This window comes from Molothrus ater, chromosome 12 (genome assembly GCF_012460135.2).
Source record: "Molothrus ater isolate BHLD 08-10-18 breed brown headed cowbird chromosome 12, BPBGC_Mater_1.1, whole genome shotgun sequence".
NCBI lineage: Eukaryota > Metazoa > Chordata > Aves > Passeriformes > Icteridae > Molothrus > Molothrus ater.
In genome coordinates this window covers 16,815,874-16,838,016 of record NC_050489.2, presented here as the reverse complement: position 1 = coordinate 16,838,016, position 22,143 = coordinate 16,815,874, and the positions used below count along the sequence as shown (strand labels likewise).

Here is a 22,143-nt window from a genome sequence, read left to right as displayed (position 1 = left end):
CTTCCTTTAATGAGAAGGTCACCATGTGTTCACCCAGGTGGGTGAATAAAATTCCGTGTAAATGTGTAGATGATCCACAGCAGAAAGGAGGTTATGATCTAAAACTGGCTGAAAAATGCTAGCATGGAGTACCCACTTCCCAGTGCCTCTGCACTTCCCTGACACCAGCAATGACAGATTGCTGCTTGAGGATTTTTCAGCACAATTTTGCCACAAGGTAACTTTTATCATCCTGTGCCAACTACTCATCTTGAAAAACACCTACTTTTCTCTTTACACTTTTGAGATGTCTCCAGCTCCAAAAGCTGTACAGTAACCCAGGATTGCCATTGAGTTTACATTATTTCCTATTTCTCTCTGCCATGCTTACTCATGCTATGAATATAGACCATTATCTCACCTTCTTCTTATAGTTTCCTGGTAAAAGGAAGGCTCCTCCAGATTGTCAGGATTTTGCATCACCATGACATCTCTGTTCCAACAAGAATGGATTTAAGTTAATTGATGAGGGGCTAAGCTCACCCTACCCTTGCCAGGACCGTTCTTTCTTCCAAGAGAAGAGGGATGGCTTTTCAGAGCCACCTCACAATAACTCAGTGCCCTGTCCTTTTATTCCATGGCAAGTGCAGAGTCTGCACCGAAGTCTGGATCCTGATTCCAGAGTCAGTCCATGCCAGTGGCAAACAGCAGCAGAGAAATGATCCTGAGCATCTTCCTGGCACCTGGGCCGTTGCTGGCCCTCACTGAGCACTTTGCTCCTGATGTTTCTCCTGTGGATTTTGCAGATCTCACATGTGCCCTGCCATCTGAGTCTCTTCATGATACACGGTGACTGGACAGTCAATTATTCAACGGCAAAAGAAGACGGCTCTCCTGGAGAACAATCACTCCATGGTAATCAGCAACATGAACAGCCAGGCTCTAAAAATTCAGCTTGTCTTCCTTCAAATCCTACACTCCCAGCACCTTTCACCTGCTGCAGTATCCCTGTCCCCAGAACACAGCAAGGACACCCCTCCAGTGTGTGGGACCTCATCACAGACATCAAATTGTTGACTCCACACTCCCATTCTGGAGCTAAATCACTTCTTCACAGACATTCTCTTACTTCCTCCCCATTTCTTGAAGCTTTTGTCCTCTTATACTGTGCTGGCTCTATGTATTTCAGCATGGTGGATGCAGCCTGTGCTTTTGATTGCTTTCTTAACACAAAAAAAAAGGGCAGAAGAAAGGTTCAGGTTCCCCAGTTCCTTTGAAATGTGGTGAAGCTGAGCCTGGTCACAACTTCTTTGAAATACATCACCAAGCTCTTTCTTGGTTTTTCCTTGGTAATGAGATCTCTTTTGTCATTGCTTTTCATGGCTCCCTTTAGAGGTCAGTGATTTTCCTGATGTTTATAATTTTTTCAAGCCTCTCTGACTTTCCAGCATAGTACAAGCTTCCAGTTCAACCACGAGGTTTTCAGGCATGTCTCTGTTACCTCATCCTTCATTGTTTTTCAATTCTTTGGCACTTTTCCCATGGGCTTTCTTGGCACTTTCCAGTAATTTACTAGTCAGTATTTTTTCCTTTCAGCACTTTCCTTCAGCCAGAAGGGCCATGTGTCATATCCAATAGCTGCTGTCCCAGCTGGATACAAGTGATATTCTTCTGTCCCAAGTGGAACATCAATTTCACTGTCTAGAAGCATGAAGCACTTTTTCTACGCTTCCAATCTCTGTTTCAGCTTTCTCTGCTAGTCACAGATTTGTTTTTCATTTCAGGTTATAATTTCCCACAGAACTCTTCAATTTACTGTTTTGTTTTGCCTGCTGATTCAGGCTTTTTCAGCTGTGGCTCCTGAGAGCTCCTGCTCCCTGTGCTTCTTGCTTTTTTGTGGCTTGGGTCAGGGCTTTGTGTTTCAGGTTCTGCAGGGAGGTTCTGCTCTACGAGGTTTTTCCTGGAAAATAATTTCAGCATAAAACAGTTCGGAATCTGTTTCAACAAATGAGTCATTAAGCAAGACAGAAACAGTATTCTAGTGATTAAGTACATATAGGACCTGTAGGGAAAAAAAAATTACTTACTTTTATTGCTGCAGCTTCTGAGAGAACATAAACACCTTCATACATTTGGACTTAATGGCTACATGAACACTTGTCAAGATGTCACTTGTGGATGCAGAAAGTGTTGAACTTCCTTAAACAAAATTCATTTGGGCAAACAGATTTTCCTCTTATAAATTCTGCAGAGCTCCTGCACAAAGGTCAAGATAATCCTCTTATTTCAGCCTGTTTTCTCTTCATGCACTCTACTTGAAGCACGAGAACTGTCCCAGTAAAGACAACAAAACCATTACTCTGCCTAAAGCTAGAAATGCAGCCAAGTATCTTTGTGAATTAAGATCTCTGAACTCACAGGCATAAACTGAATTAAAGCAAAAAAGGATTACATATAAGTGAAAATTAAGCTGTGCAACCTCTCTTTTGTCTTCAAACTGTTTGTTTAATAGACCCTTAGGGAAAATAATTCCTGTCAAATAAAGTGTATACCTATTACAGAAAAGTAAGAAATATCTTTTACCTCTAAGCTGCTGGAGATTTTGTTTTTAGAAATATAATAATGGTAAATACTGTAAATTCAGAGATAGACAATAGATCCTGAAGATCATCTCTTGGCAGTGAACAAAAAACTGTAGCACATCATTCCTCAAAATTCAATACCAACAAAAGACAATAATAATAACAACAGCAACAATAACAACAATTTCCTCAGCTAAATCTCCCATTATTTTCTCAAATGGAAAAAAGAACCTCAGAGTGAAGAATGTCTGTACTGATGGCAAATTTGGACCTGTAAATTAAGCCAAGGGCTGTAAGCTCTGCCTCAGTATTTACAAGAACTTTAATCACCCTTTGTTAATTCCCTGCAATAGACAAAACATCAGAGAAATCATTAAAATTATGAGCACTCCTTTGTATTTGCAAGGGAGGTTTTCCCTCTGAACTCTCCAGACATCCATGTATCTGGGCTTTCAGGAAGAGCTAAAAGGGGATTGCACTCTTTCCAAAATAAGTCATTTTTATCAAGCCAACTGTGATTACTTTCCAAGAAGAGGATAGAATCAGAAAACCTAAAGGCAATTAGGTTATCCTCATGAGAAATTACACTTGCTTGCCTTTTTTCTGTCATCCAGTAGCATGAAACCATTTTCAGAAAACCATCAGTGAGAGAAGGAAAGATACCACTTTATTTTAGTGCACTTCTCTGACAGCACAGACTGTTCCCTATATTTTCCTCTGGTATATTCAGAGTAACATCCCAGCCCTGCCTAGGACAGAGCACAGCACAGTGCTGCCTCAATAAATGAGAATAAAGACATAAGCTGTACTCTCAACAGGAAGTTTAGTTTGTTTTTCCAACTAGATTTTCATTATATCTCCCTATTCCCTTCCCTTCTCTGCAGCTTTGCCTCTCTGAAGTTAATGGCAGCATCTCAGCATCTCTGTGCTTAGAACACAAAGGATTTCCACATTTTCATAGCCCACAGCCTGATCATTTCTTTGCAGGTGCTTCCTGAAAAGCAAATGCAGTTTTGCCTGCCTAACTTCTGATGCTGTGCTCTAACCACAAGTCATACCAACCATATCTACATCAGATAAAAACCACACTTTGCATCATCTCTCTGTAACTGTTCCTCCTGCATGTCTTCAAACATTGGCAGGTTGGAGACACATCTGGTTTACATCCAGCCTTTTCCCTTCCATCTTAATATCAGACCACAAAATGCTTTCAAACATCTATGCAAAAGTCACATAATTTTGACGCAGTTAAATTCATCAATAGCGATGTAAATATAGAGGTGAACCCAGAAAATTAGGCAAGCATGGTAATCAAAAGTCTGATTAAAGCATGTGTGGACAAACAGAGACTCTCTTGAAGAGTCCCTTTGAAGTGGGGAGGATCTGCAACATCACCAGCATAACTTGTCATTCACTGTAGATCGTGACAACATTTAAAATTAATCACACACAACTGAGAGCCCCAGAACATGTCTGAGCTTTGACTCTGCAAAAGGGATGAAAGAAAATGGGTGGCAGCATCTCCCCGTTGTCATTTGGGTTATTAACTGAGCACATCTGCCACGTGCCTTCCCTCCACCTGCAAACTCTTAAAAACATCTCCTCTCAGCAGTGGAATATGCTTATTTTTAGATTTTCCTCAGAGTTACATCAGGCAGCCTTTGAAATGAAAAACGAGCCATGATGCTAAAAGCATGAAGCAATCAGCCATGACAAAGTGTCACCTGCCCCCAGCGCTCTCTGTCTCCTGTCACTTGAAGGACAAGCCCCTCACTTCCAAAGGCTGCAGCCATGGATTTTTCCTGTTGAGGAATTGTGACCTCACTCTGTGTGTAAGCAATGGCTTACAGTACTGCTGTGATTGAATGCTCTGTACTGGATGTCCCTGATTTCCCCTTCAGAGCTGAGATCTGAAGGACGTTCCCATTCCTGGCATTTTTCAGCCATTTTTGTGCTGCAATTGTGTTCAAACATTGTCAGGAATGACTCAGTGACAGATGATCCTGCCATGGAGCAGGGGGAGCAAGGACCCCTCAAGGTCCCTTTCAGGATCTGGGGGGTTTGATGGTTCTGTGGCAGGCAGCATTTTAGTTAAATGGTGTTTTTCCTCTGGGCAATCCACTGACTATGGAAAATCTGTGTATTCAATGTAATTTTTTGTTGGTTTGCTTCCCTTTATTATATTGTCCATCTTAAACATTTTTTAATCATGCAGTAACCTTTACCCTGACTCAAAAACGGTTTGGATGTAAGCAAATTTAATCCCATTAAAATCACCATGACTATCCACTCATAAAACCATACAGATGATTTAATAGGCTGCTGAATGACAGTCCTGAGACCCATTAGGCCTAAATGGTCCCCAGGAGCCCAAACTCACAGGCACCTATGCACATTCTTAAAAATAAACACAGATACTCACATGCAAGTAAAGAAAGAAATATTCCCAGCTATGTTTTTAAACATGCACACCTGCAGAATTAGAGCCTGCCTTAAAAACCTTCCCCACCTGGATTTGAGATATGATAACTGATTCATGCAAATGAACCTACACCATAAAACTATTTATTTCTACTTTCCAGGTGACACAACTAGCAAGTGCAACTTTAAAATTTTCTTCTTCAACTTCTAAAGTTGGTATTAAAATATTGTCAGGCTCCAGGTGGAGGTCATTCCCAAACAGGCACAGATTCTATGGGGATAAGTCTGCACAGACACTTCAAACCAATCATCCCTTGTAAGAGATCCCTTCCTGAGATGTGCAGAGCTCGTAACTTGTTTTATTAATAGTGTAAATTATCGCTTCACTTTTATTTTTTTAATTTCAAAACTGTTTTTAACAATATATATGGCAGCCTGAGGGCAAACATCTCTCTTGGAGGCATGGAAACTCTGCTGGAATCACTAAGGGTTAGGCAGGCGTAGCTTCAAAGGCAGATTTGGGACCTATAACATTAATTCATCCACCAAATGGAGCTCCAAAATCCATTAAGGAAAAATAACTAGTAACCATCTGTCTTTATTCATCAGGCTGAAAGCAGTTAATCAAACCTAGTGGACATTTTTATTTTCTTCTTTCTCTCTCAACAGCTTTGAACACAGATGCAGCCTTTCCATAATTAAGTTGAGCATTGTGGCTCCTAGACAGATTAATTCTGGAGAGCTTGTCAAAAATGTCAGATGGCAGACAGGTTCTGTGTCTTGTCCCTGGGATTTCTGGGATTTTTATATTTATATCTACATATATGGGCAGATTCAGAACACAGTTATTAAAATTAATAACCCTTTATAATTCTTAACCCATTCTCTATAATGTGGTAGAGTTTTTTTCTCTCTGTTAGGGATGCAAGTCAGGATAGGACCTCAGCAGTGAGCAAATGGAACTGAGCTGAAATATGGGATGCAAATGGGCACCAGAAGGGAAATACTTTTGCTCACCACTGAACCACACTTCTAACTGAGGGGCAAAAAATTCTGTTAACACATTGACAGTGTTTGAAACAACATAAAGGTGTTCCAGATTACAGGAGTTCTCTTCTAACAGGCTGGAATGTCATTAAATAGCTCATGTCTAAGAGCTATTCCAGGCACGTGCTTTCAGGAAAGTTCTCAGACAATTTCTATCAACTTTAAAAGGATACACACAAGTATCCAAGGAGGCTTTTAGTTCTCAATTACTTTTAACAATGAGCTCTTATGTGGGTTTCATTCCCTTTTTCTGAGTTCTAATATTTTAAAGCAGAGAGCATATCCAATTCTTAAGGATTTTATGTTACCTGTTAAATATTATGTTTTTTCAATTTAAGTCTACAGTCAAATTTATGGACTGAAGCTAGGATTTAAAAGACCCTAGGAGCAATTTTTGCCTCCTTCAAACTGGGTTTTTTAAAAAAGTAAAAGATCACATCAAACACATCTTTGTGCTGATAAAATAAGAATTTCAATGTCATTTAAAAGTTCAAAGTTTCAAAGTTCTTACCATTATAACTGGTTACAAAGAAGAGTTGGTTACTATTACATTTGATAAAATAATGCAGCTTGAAAATGAGATGTGCCAAATAATGAGAGATGGTCCCAGAGAAAACCACTCCATCTGACTGAAGCAGAAAGACAATGGGGAGGTTTTCCAAGCAGCTTTTAAAACTGGACCACAGGAAGTACTGAGGCAAGTCAGTATATATTGATCAAACTTAACTAGTAAAATTCAAACTAAATAAAAAAATTCATATGGAGTATGTTTGTATCCTTAGGAGTATAATTGTCCCTTCATATGTTTAAACTTCTGATAACCGATTCATCCTCAGTCTTCTGTCCCCACAGTTACATTGAAAATGGCAAATGGAAATGAGGCACCCAACTACATGTGGAAAAGTGGGAAAGAATTAAGTACCTCTAGATACCAGACTCTACAGCAGAAAATAAAGAAGAAAGAGGTATTTTGAAGAAAAATTCTGCTGGCACAATCTCTCTTTCACCAGAATATTTAACCACATAGCTGTTATAAATGCTCTAAGATGTGAATACTATTCCCACAGAACACATCAATGAACTGAAGCAGAGAGATCATCTTCTGTTTAGTGAAAAATCCCAGCTGAGAACTCCTGGATCGTGGCTCTCAGTCCTGTGCTCAAACACTCAGGGATCATCCTGATGGGAAGGGTTCCTGGAGCACACACAGGCTATACCCATCAAAAAACACTTCACAGACATCACAACAAAGGCCAGCTGACAGTTGTGTTGGAGATGCTGATACAGAATTTCTCTGGAGAATGAGAAAAAGTAAGAAGATGGCCAGCTGAGAAAATGCAAAGTGGGCAGTGGAGACTGGAAAGGCTCATCAGAAAGGTGTCAGCATCTCTGAATCAGAGAGAAGTGGAAGAAATGGCTACATATGTAAATGGGCAGATACAGGTGGGGAAAAACTTGCTTTTACACAGAAAGACAAGGAAAGAAGATACTATTAGTCCATGGGAATCATGCCAAAAGCATGAATAAAAATGTTATTGTATGAAGATTTTGCCCGTGGCCAACTGTAACTATGACACACCTGGCCTCAGTGTTGTAACTCACAGAGTGCTTCTTACACACAAGATAATCCTCTTCTATCTACTTAACTGATGTTATCATCCTCACTTGGTTCATGTCTGTCATCGGAAACAAAATTTCAGCATTGATAAATCCAAGCAGAGTTACTGAAGATAAATAAACTAAATTTTAAAAATGACAGGAGTTTTAAAATCCTGAGGTGAGGCTCTTCCTACTCTTTTGAAGGCACAGATCATTCAAACTTGAACCAACTTGCCAACAAAACAAGTCTCAAATCCAAGATCTTCAGTGAGGCACAAACTGTACCTGCATTGCAGCAGAGGCACATTGAGCTGGAATTTATGGACAAAGCAGCCGTGAGATGCTAATCCAGGCAAGGCTCCTAAGAGTGCTGCTCTGCAGAATTGCTACAGGTTCTGTCCTGAACACTGCCTCAGTTTCACAATCCTGGGAGGATTTCTGCACCCCACTCTTACCTCTTCTATCACCTTTCACACATCTTCACTGCTCCAAGTCTGGCTGGAAGCAATCACCCACTGTGTCCCTTCTGAGAACTGAAGTTCCATGAGAAACTCTGGATTTAACCAACAGAGGTCAGAGTGGAGATGCCTCACTGATGGAAAAAGTAGAAACCTCAGTCTCAGATGAGTATTTTTAAGAGCTAAGAACCATAGAATTATTTAGGTTGGAAAAGACCCCCTAGGATCATTGGATTCATGACAGAAATTGGTAACACTGGAGTCTTTAAAACTGGAACTTTACACTCTGTGAAATTTTGTGAGCATGTTAAACAGCTACTGCAACCTCACGAGGCTAAAGCACAATCCAGACTTGTACACACCTGCACAAACAGGAATGCATTCAACAAATTATCCATGAATGTAAAAATTCAATTTACAGTAATACAAGACAAAAAATAAAGAGGAAAATACAAAGACTTCTAATGAAAAGGGGAGACGTGGCAACAATTATTTTCATCCATTCTTCTGAATGCCATCACACGCTTGGGTTTGTGCTGCTATAAATATGTCCTTTTGTAATCTCTAAAATCTCTAAAATGCCAGAGAGCACAGAAAGCTTTTATAAAATCAGTATTTACAGTAAAGGATCTTGAAGACTTAGATGAATGGTGTTAAAGGTTTACATTTGATACCTCACCTGTAAGAGAACTGTAGTTCAGCTACACAAAGAGTCAAAATTGGACAGCTCCATCACCCAGAGACTTCAGAGAGTGCAGCTGAAATACAAGAGTCATAACTCAAAGGCTGCAGATGCAGCCACAGAACACAGACACCAGAGGGGAAAAAATTACTCTGACAACTTTTCTTGCTGTTGCGAAGCCTTCAGCATGAGGCACAAAACAAGCTCCAGCTACTTCATGTGAACTATACTCTGCAGTACTCACATACATATGTTTAATTTAGCCTTAATTTATACACTAAATATTTCTCTATTTATTCCATTAAGGAAGAAAGTAAATTAAAAGTTTGTAACACACAGCACTTTCACCTCAAGATATCAGTGCTGATAATCACTTCAGCTAGTATGGCCAGAAGCACCAAGCAGGCAACTTGTTCAAGAAATTCAGTAACCCAAATAATCTAATAATTCTAATTTGAAGAAGTCTGAATTATGGAACTCAATAATGATGTAATATGCACCAGGACTACCTGGGAAAACTGGATTTGGCGGCAGCAGATGTTAACTTTCTAAAGTGTAATCTACAGGAGATGGAGCCCTGCCTCCTTGTTCAGCCCTGCTTGGACTGCTTCTTTTTGTACCAGAGATAACGAGGGAGTTTCCAAAATGGGAAGAATGACTGTAGCCTGTTCTCACTAGGGACATCCCAAATTTGAAATTCGCTTCAAATTAATAAACTTCAGGACACCACGGGAAGCCCATCATGAACAAAACCCTTGCTGACATGGCAAAAGCGGAGTGACCCATTTGCACACAAGACACGGGGAGTTTGGCTGCACAAGATATTCTTACTGACACCTCCAAACTCTGAGTCATTTTGGTTTCTCAATTACAGTTATGGAAGGCATTTTCTCCATAAACAGATAAAACATGATGGGAGGCGGGATGGTTCTGCCTGATTAGCTGATAATGTGCACGCTGTTGAAGGTTGATTAACTGCCTGCTTGAGTTGATGCCTGTTCCTAGCACAGATTACCTTTATTTATAGCACAAGGGAAAGGAGCCAGGACCAAAACTACACAGGAAACACAAATGGTGAAATCTGCTGGCATTGCCATTAACAATATGGCACTGAAGGGATTCTCAGTGGCCACTCAAACTGCTTTCACAGAGCAATTTTTAAAAGGGCAAAGGAGTTCAGGCAATGTAAAGTCAAACACTTGGGGAAAGAACTGCACCAGATAATGTTTTCTCTTGGAGAATGTTAAAACAACAACTGCTAAACCAGGCTTTCGTTGCCTTTTTTTTTTTTTTCTTTTTTGGTAACTTGAAGATTACGTATTCAACTTGAGAAACCTTCATTATACAAGAAAGCCAATTACTAGAACATGTTGTTCCTCTAAGTCATCTAGAAGAACATTTCAGCTTATGCAGTTTGTCCATAACGTGTTTGATGTTTGATTCTTCCATGATCCTACGATGAATGAAGAATTAAGCTGATGTATGACTGGAATTAATCCAGTGTTTTCCACTGGCACAAATTCTGTTTCTATGGGCTGGATACTCGCTGAAAGACATTGAAGCAGCACTTCAAATGCAAAGCTCCTTCAGAACTGTTTTACCATAAGAATCAAAGAAAAAATCAGATATTTCAATTCCCTCGTTATTCAGATCTTGCTTCTCCTTCAAAAGATGCAAAAAATCAAAATTAGTTCTAACCAGATGCTGCACCCACAACTTCTGCCACAAGGAGTGAAAATTAGGAGCAAGAATAACTTGCAGTAAATTACTGTAAGTTATAGCACACTTCCAGTTGAATAGATCCCACCTTCTTTGTGTTATCATTCCAGGATAAAACATGTCCAAATAACGCTTTTGAACAGAAGAAAAATGCATGTTATAACTATCTCATCTTTGGATTTATTTTGTTTTGATTAAGTGCTCTGAACCTTCAAAATTTTTGGTTCTGAACAAATCCCTTTTAAAGGAAAACTCAGGCTTGTGTCAGAATCTCTTATCTTGAAATAGCTCAGAACAAAGTCACACATCAGGCCATGATAAAACGCTTCTGAATTCTGCAATCATTAGTTTTGTGGAACAGAATAAATCAATATCAAAGATACACAAGAGTGTGGTGCTCTTGCAAACACCAAGATGCCATTAAGGAAGCCTTATGGAGGTTATCTTGCTCAAGCACAGCTGAAGCAAGAGATTTTGTCTTCTTTTGAGTTTGTTTTCCCCTACTTCCCCTACTCTTACCTAATCTTTCCTCTGCAAAATTATGTAATTTTTGGAATGTTTTCAAGGTCATCACAGAACTAAATGGTAGTAACACTTTTTAAGCCAGTGTCCTGATTTCATGCAGCTCTCAGTGCCTGAAAATGGGAGACACTGCCTAGACCTTGAACACAGAACCAGGAATATTGAAAGCACCAGGAGTGTGATGACAGAAAACATTTCTTCAGCAAATACACTTCCTTTCCCCCTCATCAAGTGCATTTTCCACTGAGAAACCCACAGAAATGCTACAACAAATTCAGGCCCTGATGTTCCTGCTGACACATCTCATCCTCACCACCAGTGTCTGCAGACTTCCTACACACACACAGAAAATTAGCACAGTACAAGATTTGGATTAATGAACACATTTTGCCTTGAGTTTGTTCTACATATGGTATGTACAGCACATGATTAGCTGCCTGTGAAGCTGAAAGATGCCTTAGATCCTTCCAAGAGATCAAAGTAGTACCATCAACTGGGTGTTCAATTATTAGTGTCAACGATTCATAACAGACCAACCTCATCTTGCTTTTGCTGGAGGGTAAGATTTCTGTAAAGCCATGGATAGCTGAATTAAATTATAAATCACTTCAACAAGAAGCCTTTCCTTGTTATTAGTGTGGTAAATAAGGGCATCTGGATGCACATCAATCACACCTGAAACTGAATCAGCCAATTGCTGAAATGTAAGTGTATAATTACCTTCTGAAATAGCATCCTATTGAGAATTTAGAAGACTTGCTTTAAGTAACAGAATCAAAGACATTCAGCACCGCATTTCAAAACCTGTCCTCCCCTACTCTGAGAACAAAAACATCTGTGAGAGTATTTGCAATAATATTTTACAATCTTTCCATAAGACATTTCTTAACATACAAACTTTTATAGAGTCCTTTCAGGTACAAAGAGGCTCAACCCTTGAGCCCTTGCAGTCCTGTGTGCAATATTGAGGTTATTAATGAGGGTACAGGATGAGCTAAAATTTGGCTTTTACTTCCAAGGTGCTGCAATTACACTGGATAGCATCACCTTGTACTGCTAAGGATTAATATCAGTGCAACATGTTATGCAAACAGACATCAACACCTCAGAACATCAGGTAACACACCAGGTCAAATTACCACTTAAAAAACCACATGAGGCTTAAGGGAGCTTAAGATCAATATCACAGGAGCAAACACTGACTTCAGACACCTTGACTGAAGTGCTCAGCAGTGGGTGAGTCCCTGCAGACTCTGTTCAGCTCCATGGAGGTTATGAAGATTAATGTATATACTCATTCTAAGAACTGGGTTATTGATGTGCCCTGCAGGGTACACAAAGAGACACAGAGACCACAGACAGCAACTTGTCATCAAAGTAAAAAGGGAGAACACAGTCCTGTGCTCAACCATGCACTTATCCCAAAAGATGCAAACTTTCTTCCCTTCCCTTTAGGATAAATAACTGCTACTTTTGGAAATGGGATAATCTAAATTTTTCAAAGCATTGCAGAATGAAAAGAAGTTAATTTCTGATGGCTCCACAGAATGTATGCATCACTTCCTACTGCTGAAAGGACACCTCAGAATCAAGCTTGTTCCCTAAGAACCTTCACCAAGAGAATTCAAACATAAAAAGAGACTCATTTTCAGTGTCTTTTATAGTAATGATTTTTTCATAACTAACTCAGTGAGGATGACCACAGTGCAACCCACCCAGAAAATCCAAGTTAACCAAGGCATGACCACTGAGCCTAAATTGTTGTGCCCTGTGAAGGAAGGCTGCCCTGTGCCAGCCTGTTATTTATACCACACAGGGCACATGTGCTGTGTGAAATGCTTCACTGGAACTAAGCCCTGACATCAAATTCAACAGTGACATTAATGCCATCAGTGCTACAACAGCTCCCTCTCTCAGGGCACATACTCAGGTGTTATCTGAGTATGGAACTGCAAAAGGAACCACCAGACACCGAAAGTAGTTGGTTTGACTGGCAGCTGCTTGGTATTTCTGCCCAACCTGCTCTTTTGGGGTGAAACAGCCAAAGTTTGAGCAGTTTGTCCCTTCTGAAAGCTGACTGCACCCTCCTACACCCCCACTCCCAGCTGCTCCTGGGCAAAGGGGGGATGGAAGGTTCCCTCCTGCACAGCCTTGAGCAGAGCTGCCTCAAGCAAATGAGCAGGGACAGAACCCTGTGAGAGGGACAGCATCACATCCTCCTCCCTCCGTGGTTCTTCACTGGATCATGCTTCTGGACATGGATGAAAAGGAACCTGTTAGCTAGGAGTTAACATGCACCCCAAAATCCATATCCACACTCAAGATGATCCCAAAACTCAAATAAAATAGAGTTTATTTTTTGACAGTACAGAAAGTATTACATAACAAACATAAAAATCTTCCTTCATCCAAGGATCTCAAAATACTCTGCAAACAGTCTGACCCTTTCCAAGACCTTTGAGTAGAGGCTTCTTTGCATTTTGTGAATTCTCACTTTGATAAGGAATCCACTACTGCTTGCACCTCCTTCTAGTCAGGACTAAAATGTTTATAGTCATATCTCCTAAAGCAGAATTAGATTAGGAAAATTATATAAAGCAACTGCTTGGATGAGCAATTCAGTGAATGGTGTTTACTAAGCAGAAAATACAATTAATCCTGAAATCTTCCTTTCTCGGTGTGGAAAAACTAGTTTTTCCATTACTGGAACTCACCTGAAAAAGCAACTAGAAGCACTTTGGATGGTCATCTCCACAGCACCAGATGTATGACACTTCCACAAGCAACACCGTACAGTCAACAGCTGCCCTAAGAAGTCAGTGCTGACATTTTCAAAGGGTGTTACTTGGACACTTCTCTGAGCTCTTTGAGCTTCATAAATCTGATTTCCTGGTTTATTTCTACAGCAGCTCCCATCTGAGCATCAGAAACACAAATGAAACCAGCACAACCATAACCTCAGGCAGGGAGAAAGTTCAATGACACCTTTGTCACAGAACACAAATCAATACTCTGAAGGTCACTAAGGAAACCTCTGCCAGAGCCAAGATGAAAACTCAGACCAGCATTTTTATCCAGAACACTTTCCCCCCTTGAAACATATTCCAGTCTCATCTAGACTGAATGTTTGATTCTAATTTTGAATATTACAATTCTAATTTCCCTCACAATGTATGCTCTGTTTTCACCTCTTCAGTACTACTTTAACCAATTGGTTTTATGTGTTTTAATAAGCATGGTTGGTTCTACCTAGTTTTAAAACTTGTTCTCTTCTCTCATTGCATTGTTCAATAAAAAAAAAAAAATCACAATTAAGTAATACCTAAAAGAAATCCATCAAATAGTAAGAAAACAGTAAGCTAAGGTTTATTTTCCCAGATGAAATATTGCCCTGCTTCCTGAAATAGTACTGCTGGCACACTTTGTATTTTGATGACAAAAATAATTTTACTACAAAGTATTTTAAATTGCAAAGAGAACCAGATGAACTAACATACTATGAAAGAATAATTAATTATTTCATTGCTTGTTCTTTCTAACTTGCACTGTTTACAGCAGCTGCTTATTTAGCTGACTTAAGGATTCCTCTGCAGCCCATTTCAGGTTCACTGCAGATAATTCCCGTTACACTGCAAATCCTTCTATCCTGACACATTTTGCCCTAACATGCAATTCAAGGTATCAATGCAATCTCTTCAAGTAGTCTCATTCCCTGCATGCTGAGATACATGCAAGGCATGCTCCAAAAGCCTGGACCTTTAAAGGGAAGGGTTTACATGTTTTTTTTTAAAAAAGGACACAATATCAGTATTATGTATAAAATAAAACTGGAAGTCCATTCATTTGATAGCAAAACAGAACCTATGATACATTCCAAAAGTCCATTAAACCTTAGGAAAAGCAGAGTCTCACAGGAAATGAAAAACCAGTAATAAATGGGTTGTGCAAAACTGAGATCTGAGAGTGCCATGTCTTAACACCAGATCTGTCAGTGTCAAAGGAGGACAATATTTACCCACAGCTTTCACAGATGTCATCATTTTGAAGGAATGAATCTTCCTCACTATTCTCAGAAGCCAAAAAAGGACAGCTCACTATAATGAGAAATAAAACTGATAGTGGCTTAAGAACAACATCTTTACAGTATCTAAACCACAGCCTTATTGTAGTCACAATATCCATAATTCTGAGATACCCTGTCCCAATTCACTCTCTGTAGATGACATACAGAGAGCAAAATAAAGCAGAAAGTGCAGAGAGGGGTCTCAGTCCTGCAAACTGGACACCACAAAGTCCAGGGGACAGACGTCATCCTGAGGTGAACAGCTGCCTGTTCAAACAGAGGGATTTACTCACAAACACAGAGGGTGAGGCCACTGCTCTGAGAGCACAAAGCTCTGGGAGTTGTGAGGAGAAAGTGGCTGAACATGGAGTTTCCATCCTTGGAGAGATTCAATGCCAGCACAAACCCATGGAACCCCTCTGGCTGGAAATGCTTTGTGCAGGGGTTCAACAGGGCAATATCCTTCCAGCCTCAGATATTCTGTGATCCTTCAAAATTCCATTCAAACACAATTTCTTTGATCAAAAGAGAACCACCAAGTGCCCTAATCTCAGTAAGGCTCCTCAAAGGTAAAAAAAAAAACAACTTTGTGTCCACAGATCTCAGGGAAAGTTCAGGACTCTTTTGGACTTTGCAGGTGATTAAACACTTGGGAAAATATTCTCAAAACCTTCATCAAGATTATGCATAAATCCTGAAGGCATGTGCAGCCAAACAGAATCCTTACATCTAGTATTAGCCATATAAGTAAGGGATTTTTCTTCTTGTGAGCTAGAATTCTTATACCTCTGTGAACACACCATTGATTATGTGTCTGGATTAGGGGATGCCTCAAGGCTGTTTCAAACCCACTCTCCTGCTATAGACAGGAGACAGGGAAATCAGCTATGACTGAGGGATCGCCTCCACACCAGACCCTCTGCACATCTCCACAGGGGCAGCAGCTCTGTATAACCAGGTACAGCCCCAACTCCATCTTGAAATTTCTATTTAAGAGTCCCAGAGGCTCACCAGCAAGAAATCATTGCTAAAGAAAAAAAAAAAAAAACAAAACAAAAAAAACTTTAGTACTTGCAGAATTCTTAGAATCTGCTTAGTTCTAACTCTTGCCAGCCATCCATCAAAAATACAACAGAGCCTACTGCATCTACTTCTGTCAAGCTTTTGCAAAACAGAAAGGAGTTTTGCAGAGTTTTAAGTAGCTTTGACACTGAATCCACTCTCTGGCATTCCCCAAGTGGCTCAGTTCTGCAAATGAAAAATGGAATACAATGGAATACAAGCCAGACTTTGATCCTGTAATTCTTCATTGTTTTCCTATTACAGCTCTCTCTCACAGACAGCTGGGACTGCTGATGTGAACTCAGGAGCAGTTCTGCTGCAGCCAGGCAGTGCTGGGCAGGGCTTTCCCACTGCCAAAAACATCTCAACCTCTGCACAGGGCCCAGCAGACTGCTGTGAGTGTGCTCCATGGTTCAGGCTCATGACAAACACAGCAGGATGTGGGACAGCCACTTTCATCCAGGGAGATGCTGTGAGGGCACAGCTCTCCCAGACATGGTGGGACATTCAGCTGCGGTACCTCCACAGCACCAGGGAATCACAGACTCACTAAGGCTGGAAAAGACCTCCAGGATCATCAAGTCCAACCTTTGACCCAACACCACCTCATCAACTAAGCCACAGCACTGCCATGTCCAGTGATTTCTGGAACACCTCCAGGGCTGGTGACTCCAGCACTTCCCCGGGCAGCCCATTCCAATGCTTAACAGCCCTTCCCATGAAGAAATGTTCAGCAGCAAGTCCAGAAACTCCCGTGTCCACCCAAATTACCCAGAGCAAGGGCTCCTCAGCCCCTCTTAAGTGTCTCAGACCTCTGCAGAGCTTCACACCCTGGGATGACACTTGCAGGCACCTCCTGAGAGAATCACAGGATGGTTTGGGTTGGAAGGGACCTTGAGGATCATGTGGTTCCAGCCCCATGCCATGGGCAGAACATCTTCCACTAGACCAGGTTGCTCCAAGGCCAGGGATGTGGCAGCCACAACTTCTCTGGGCAACCTGTGCCAGGGCCTCACCACTCTCAGAGGGAGAATTTCTTCCTAATACCTGATCTAACCCTACTCTTTCACTCTGAAGCCATTCCTCCTTGTCCTGTCACTACATATATTGCAAACAGCCCTGCCCAATCCTTTCTCTGAGCTCCCTTCAGCAACTGGAAGACCACAGCTAGATCACCCTGGAGCCTTCTTTTTTCCAGGATGAACAATCCCAGTTCTCCCAGCTGGAGGCAGCTCTGCAGGTGGGGTCTCACCTGAGCGGGGCAGAGGGGCAGAATCCCCCCCTTCCCTGCTGCCCACACGGGGGGATCAGCCCGGGGAACAGGGGATCAGGGCTGGGGAATGGGGGGATCAGGGCCGGGGAACGGGGGGATCAGGGCCGGATAAGATAATGGGGGGATCAGCCCGGGGAACAGGGGATCAGGGCCAGGTAATGGGGGATCAGGGCTGGGGAATGGGGGGATCAGGGCCAGGGAACAGGGGGATCAGGGCCGGATAAGATAATGGGGGGATCAGCCCAGGGAACAGGGGATCAGGGCCAGGTAATGGGGGATCAGGGCTGGGGAATGGGGGGATCAGGGCCGGGGAACGGGGGGATCAGGGTCGGATAAGATAATGGGGGATCAGCCCAGGGAACAGGGGATCAGGGCTGGGGAATGGGGAGATCAGGGCTGGGGAATGGGGAGATCAGGGCTGGGGCATGGGGGATCAGGGCCAGGGAATGGGGGGATCAGGGCTGGGGAATGGGGGGATCAGGGCTGGATAATGGGGGAATCAGCCCGGGCAACAGGGGATCAGGGCCGGGGAATGGGGGGATCAGGGCCGGGGCATGGGGGGGATCAGGGCGAGGGAATGGGGGGGATCAGGGCCGGGGCATGGGAGGATCAGCCCGGGGCACGGGGGTTTAGAGCCAGGGAAAGGGGGGATCAGTCCTGGGCATGGGAGCTCAGGGCAGGGGAATGGGGGGATCAGCCCGGGGTACGGGGGGATCAGGGCCGGGGCAGGTCCAGCTCCCAGCCACCAACACCCCCGAGCTCTTCTGCCACGGCTGCTCCAGCCCGGATCGATCCCGGGTGTTGCGGTACAAACATCGGGCCGGGACAGGCTCTGATTTCAGCACCGAGCCCCCATCCCAGAGCGCCTCAGGCTGCGAGGGGAGCGCAGCAGCATCAGCGGCCCGGCACAGAAATCCACACCAGCACGGCTGGCGAGGCCAGCACAGGCAGACGGCAGCAGAGGCCCAGCTCCCGCCGCCATCTCGGGCCGCCCCCGCCCCGCCCGGCTCCATTTCCCGGGATCGGGATCGGGATCGGCACCGCCCCGGGAACCGGCAGGGACGGGCCGGGCCGGCAGCGCCGCAGGTACGGGGGGCCCGGGGCTGGCACGGCCCCACCGCAGCGCTCCCTCAGCGGGAACAGCTTCCCTCCCTTGGGAGCCATCCCGGCCCTGAATCGCCTCCTGCTCCCCGGGGAAGGGCCGGAATTAAAGCGTGAACGAGAGCGTTGAATAAGGTCGGGAATGTGCAGCGATGGTAAAACGCGGACTGGTTTTTATGGGTGTGTTTGCGGTGTGTTTTGTAGGTCAGTTCCAGCACACGGTGCGAAAGGAAAGAGGATGGAAGAAGGAAACGCCGCCAAGGAAAGGGTCCTCATTACTGGAGGAGGGGGTTATTTTGGCTTCCGGTTAGTGCATTAAATAGTTATTACATACAGGAGTAAATGTAAGAGGTTGCTGCTGGGGAGGCAGCAAAATCCATCTGTAGAAGGGAGACCTGTGGGCCTGAGACACCTGAACCAGGTGTTCCCATCTTCTGGCTCACCCGGGGTCTCAGTTTTAAACAACCTCAGTTACTCTGTTTCCAGAGGCTGTAAGTAACGCTGTTTTCCCCTTTCCAAATGTCAGGCAGCAGCTGCCTGGCAGACATTTACCTGTGTGCTCACCTCTGTAGAGGGGTGGGATCACCATCATCAGCCTGCTCTGAAGGACAAGCCTACACTTGTTTTCTTTTGACCTGCAAATAGTTACACATGTGCTTAGCTCTATAGGTTAACAGCTCCAGCTGAACTCTCAAGAATATATTATTTTCATGAGCAGCGATGGTTTAGGATTAGGGTTGTTATTAAGGTGCATATTTCAGTGAAATCCATTTTCCCTTGCTGTAGCTGGCTCTGCAGCCCATTTAAAGAAAAAGTCCTATTTTGAGCCCTAGACTATAACTGCTCACAGAGGGAGAGAGATCACAGTCAGGACCAGAGAATAAAGTAAATTTCAAGTCGGGAAGCAAAAAAAAAGATCTCAGGAGATGCCTATCTGACTTCTACTTGGCTTCTCCCTCCACTCTCATGCCCTAAAGCACAACGGAGATACAAAAATGTAGGAAAGGGGAAGAGAAACACCAGAGTTACACTTTGTGTCAATACTTGTGACTTGGAGTAAAATGTAGACGTGTGGCAAAGCATTCACAGCAGCTTAGAAGCATCTCTCCCACTCCTCTGTAAATTTCAAACACAATGGCGAAAACCTGTTGTTTAGCCAGAACTGGGATGGCACAAAAGCAGTTAGATAAAACTAAAGCTTTTATCTAACTAAAGTTAGATAAAAGTAAAGCTTAAAAAAAAAAATTGGCAATAGTTGCACATCTGAAAATTGCTGTTGCTGATCTCTTCAGAATTTTCATTTACGGCAGTTCTGCCTCTTTCTTTTCTTTTCTTTTTCCTCCAAGTATTGATGGAATGTGAGAAATCAGTTCAGTACCTAAACTATCACAGCTGAATATTCCCTATAGTGGGGGACTCAGCATTTAAAAGACTCCCACCAGAAAAATAATCAGCATAAAAACAGTTAATAGTGTTCTCTCCCTTCCAGGTGAGATGTTTCATGCACCATGGTGTTGTGCCCTAATGTATGGTTTCTGTCATGTTTCAGTTTAGGTTGTGCCATATATCAAAAGGGAGTCGATGTGATCCTCTTTGATGTGGTGAAGCCACTTCAAACCATGCCAGAGGGAATGAAGTTCATGCAGGGGGATATCTGTTGCCTGTCTGAAGTGGAAGAAGCTCTCAGAGATGTAATCTGTGTGTTCCATATCGCTTCCTATGGAATGTCTGGCAGGGAGCAGCTGAACCGAAAACTTATAGAAGATGTTAACGTGAAAGGAACAGAAAATGTCATCCAGGCCTGCAAAAGCAGGGGAGTGTCCAGCCTGGTTTATACAAGTACCTACAATGTGATATTTGGAGGCCAGGTTATAGAAAATGGGGATGAGTCTCTGCCTTATCTACCTCTGCACCTTCACCCTGATCACTACTCCAGAACAAAATCCTTGGCTGAAATGAAGGTGCTGGAGGCCAACGGTGCTGAGCTGGGAAATGGGAGAGGTGTCCTGAGGACCTGTGCTCTCCGGCCAGCAGGGATCTACGGGCCTGGGGAGCAGAGACACCTGCCAAGAATAGTCAGCTACATTGAAAGGGGACTGTTTAGATTTGTCTATGGAGACCCTCTGAGTCTGGTGGAGTTTGTACACGTGGACAACCTGGTCCAGGCTCATGTCTTGCCTCCGAGGCCCTCAGAGCCAGCAAGCAGCACATTGCTGCAGGCCAGGCCTATTTCATTTCTGATGGCAGGCCTGTCAATAACTTTGAATTTTTCCGACCGCTAGTGGAAGGTCTGGGTTACAAGTTCCCAACCCTGCGCCTTCCCCTCTCCCTTGTCTATTTCTTTGCATTCCTTACTGAAATAGTTCATTTTCTTGTGGGGCATGTTTATAACTTCCAGCCTCTCCTCACTCGCACAGAGGTTTACAAAACTGGTGTCACACACTACTTCAGCATGGAGAAGGCCAGGAAGGAGCTGGGCTATGAGCCCCAGCAGTACAGCCTGGATGAAGTGGTGGAGTGGTTTAGATCCCAGGGATGTGGACCAAAGCCAAGAAATTACACCATGATGCACCTGGTTAGGGATGGAGGACTGCTTGTGCTGCTGATTGCTGTGCTGGTCTCCTGGCTTCCATCTGCAGCAACATTTTCACTCTGAAAGATGAAATGCTGAGGACAGAATTTAGTTCTGTTCTCTGCTTACTCTTGGTTTTGACAGACAGTTAATAAAAGATTTTTAAAAAAATACATACTTGTGTGATTGAGGTAAATAACAGCTTTATCCCCGAGGACTGGAACTGCTGGGTAAAAAGGTGCAATTTTTAATATATTCATTCTCTTCAAAGTGAAATTGATCAGATCACTAACAAGATGAAGCTCAGTATTACTGCAAACAGCATTTTATTCTCAGGTACAACAGCACAATGCAGTGAATGGAACAAATGTCCTTAGGCTGACTCTCCCTCCCTGATGGGATTTTACTCCTGATCCCTGCCCTTTATTCCTAAAGAGTTTGTGTTACATGATCCAGAGGAGAATAAATTTATTCTTTGATCACATTCCAAACCCCAGTTCTGCTTCCCAGCTTGGATGTATATATGCCTAACCAAGATTAACTGATAAACTGCTAGACAATAAATAAATGAGGTTTTTACATGAATACATTCTGGTATGCTTTCCTGAGTTAACTCTGATATCTAATGACATTTCTGGAAAATGCACCATGCTTAATCTAAATTACCACAAAGTGCTTGAAGCACCAGAGATTTGTAGATTTTTCTAACAGTAAAATATGCCTGTTTAAAATGAATGAACCAGCTGAAAGTGCATTCATAAATAAAACCTATGATTTTTCCGAGCATTATTGAATGGTTAAACAAATAATTCATCAAAGACATTTGGTGAGTGATTGCATTCACGTTCCACTATTTATAAAACACTTTTAGCCTTTAATAATATTTCTTTAACACCTGACACCAGCTAAATAGAATTTCAGCTTTGTGATAGGAAGATAAACACTTGCTACAAGGAAACTCATAATTTTGTGGTATTTTAAGATTAGAAGATAAGACTAAAAGTACAGGTCACAGCTGTCCCATGCAATTCCATCTGTCAATCTAATATATAAACTAAGAAAC

The 22,143-nt window shown here is 42.6% G+C and overlaps 1 protein-coding gene across 1 annotated transcript; it reads left to right on the top strand.

The window, feature by feature from the left end:
• The first annotated feature begins 18,436 nt into the window (after positions 1 to 18,436).
• On the top strand, positions 18,437 to 21,665 carry SDR42E1 (short chain dehydrogenase/reductase family 42E, member 1). The gene is given in 4 exon segments (XM_036390321.1): positions 18,437 to 18,493; positions 18,713 to 18,814; positions 20,058 to 20,677; positions 20,680 to 21,665. Coding segments are annotated over 3 exon segments (1,173 nt in total). The 5' UTR covers positions 18,437 to 18,493; positions 18,713 to 18,746; the 3' UTR covers positions 21,165 to 21,665.
• Positions 21,666 to 22,143: the final 478 nt, after the last annotated feature.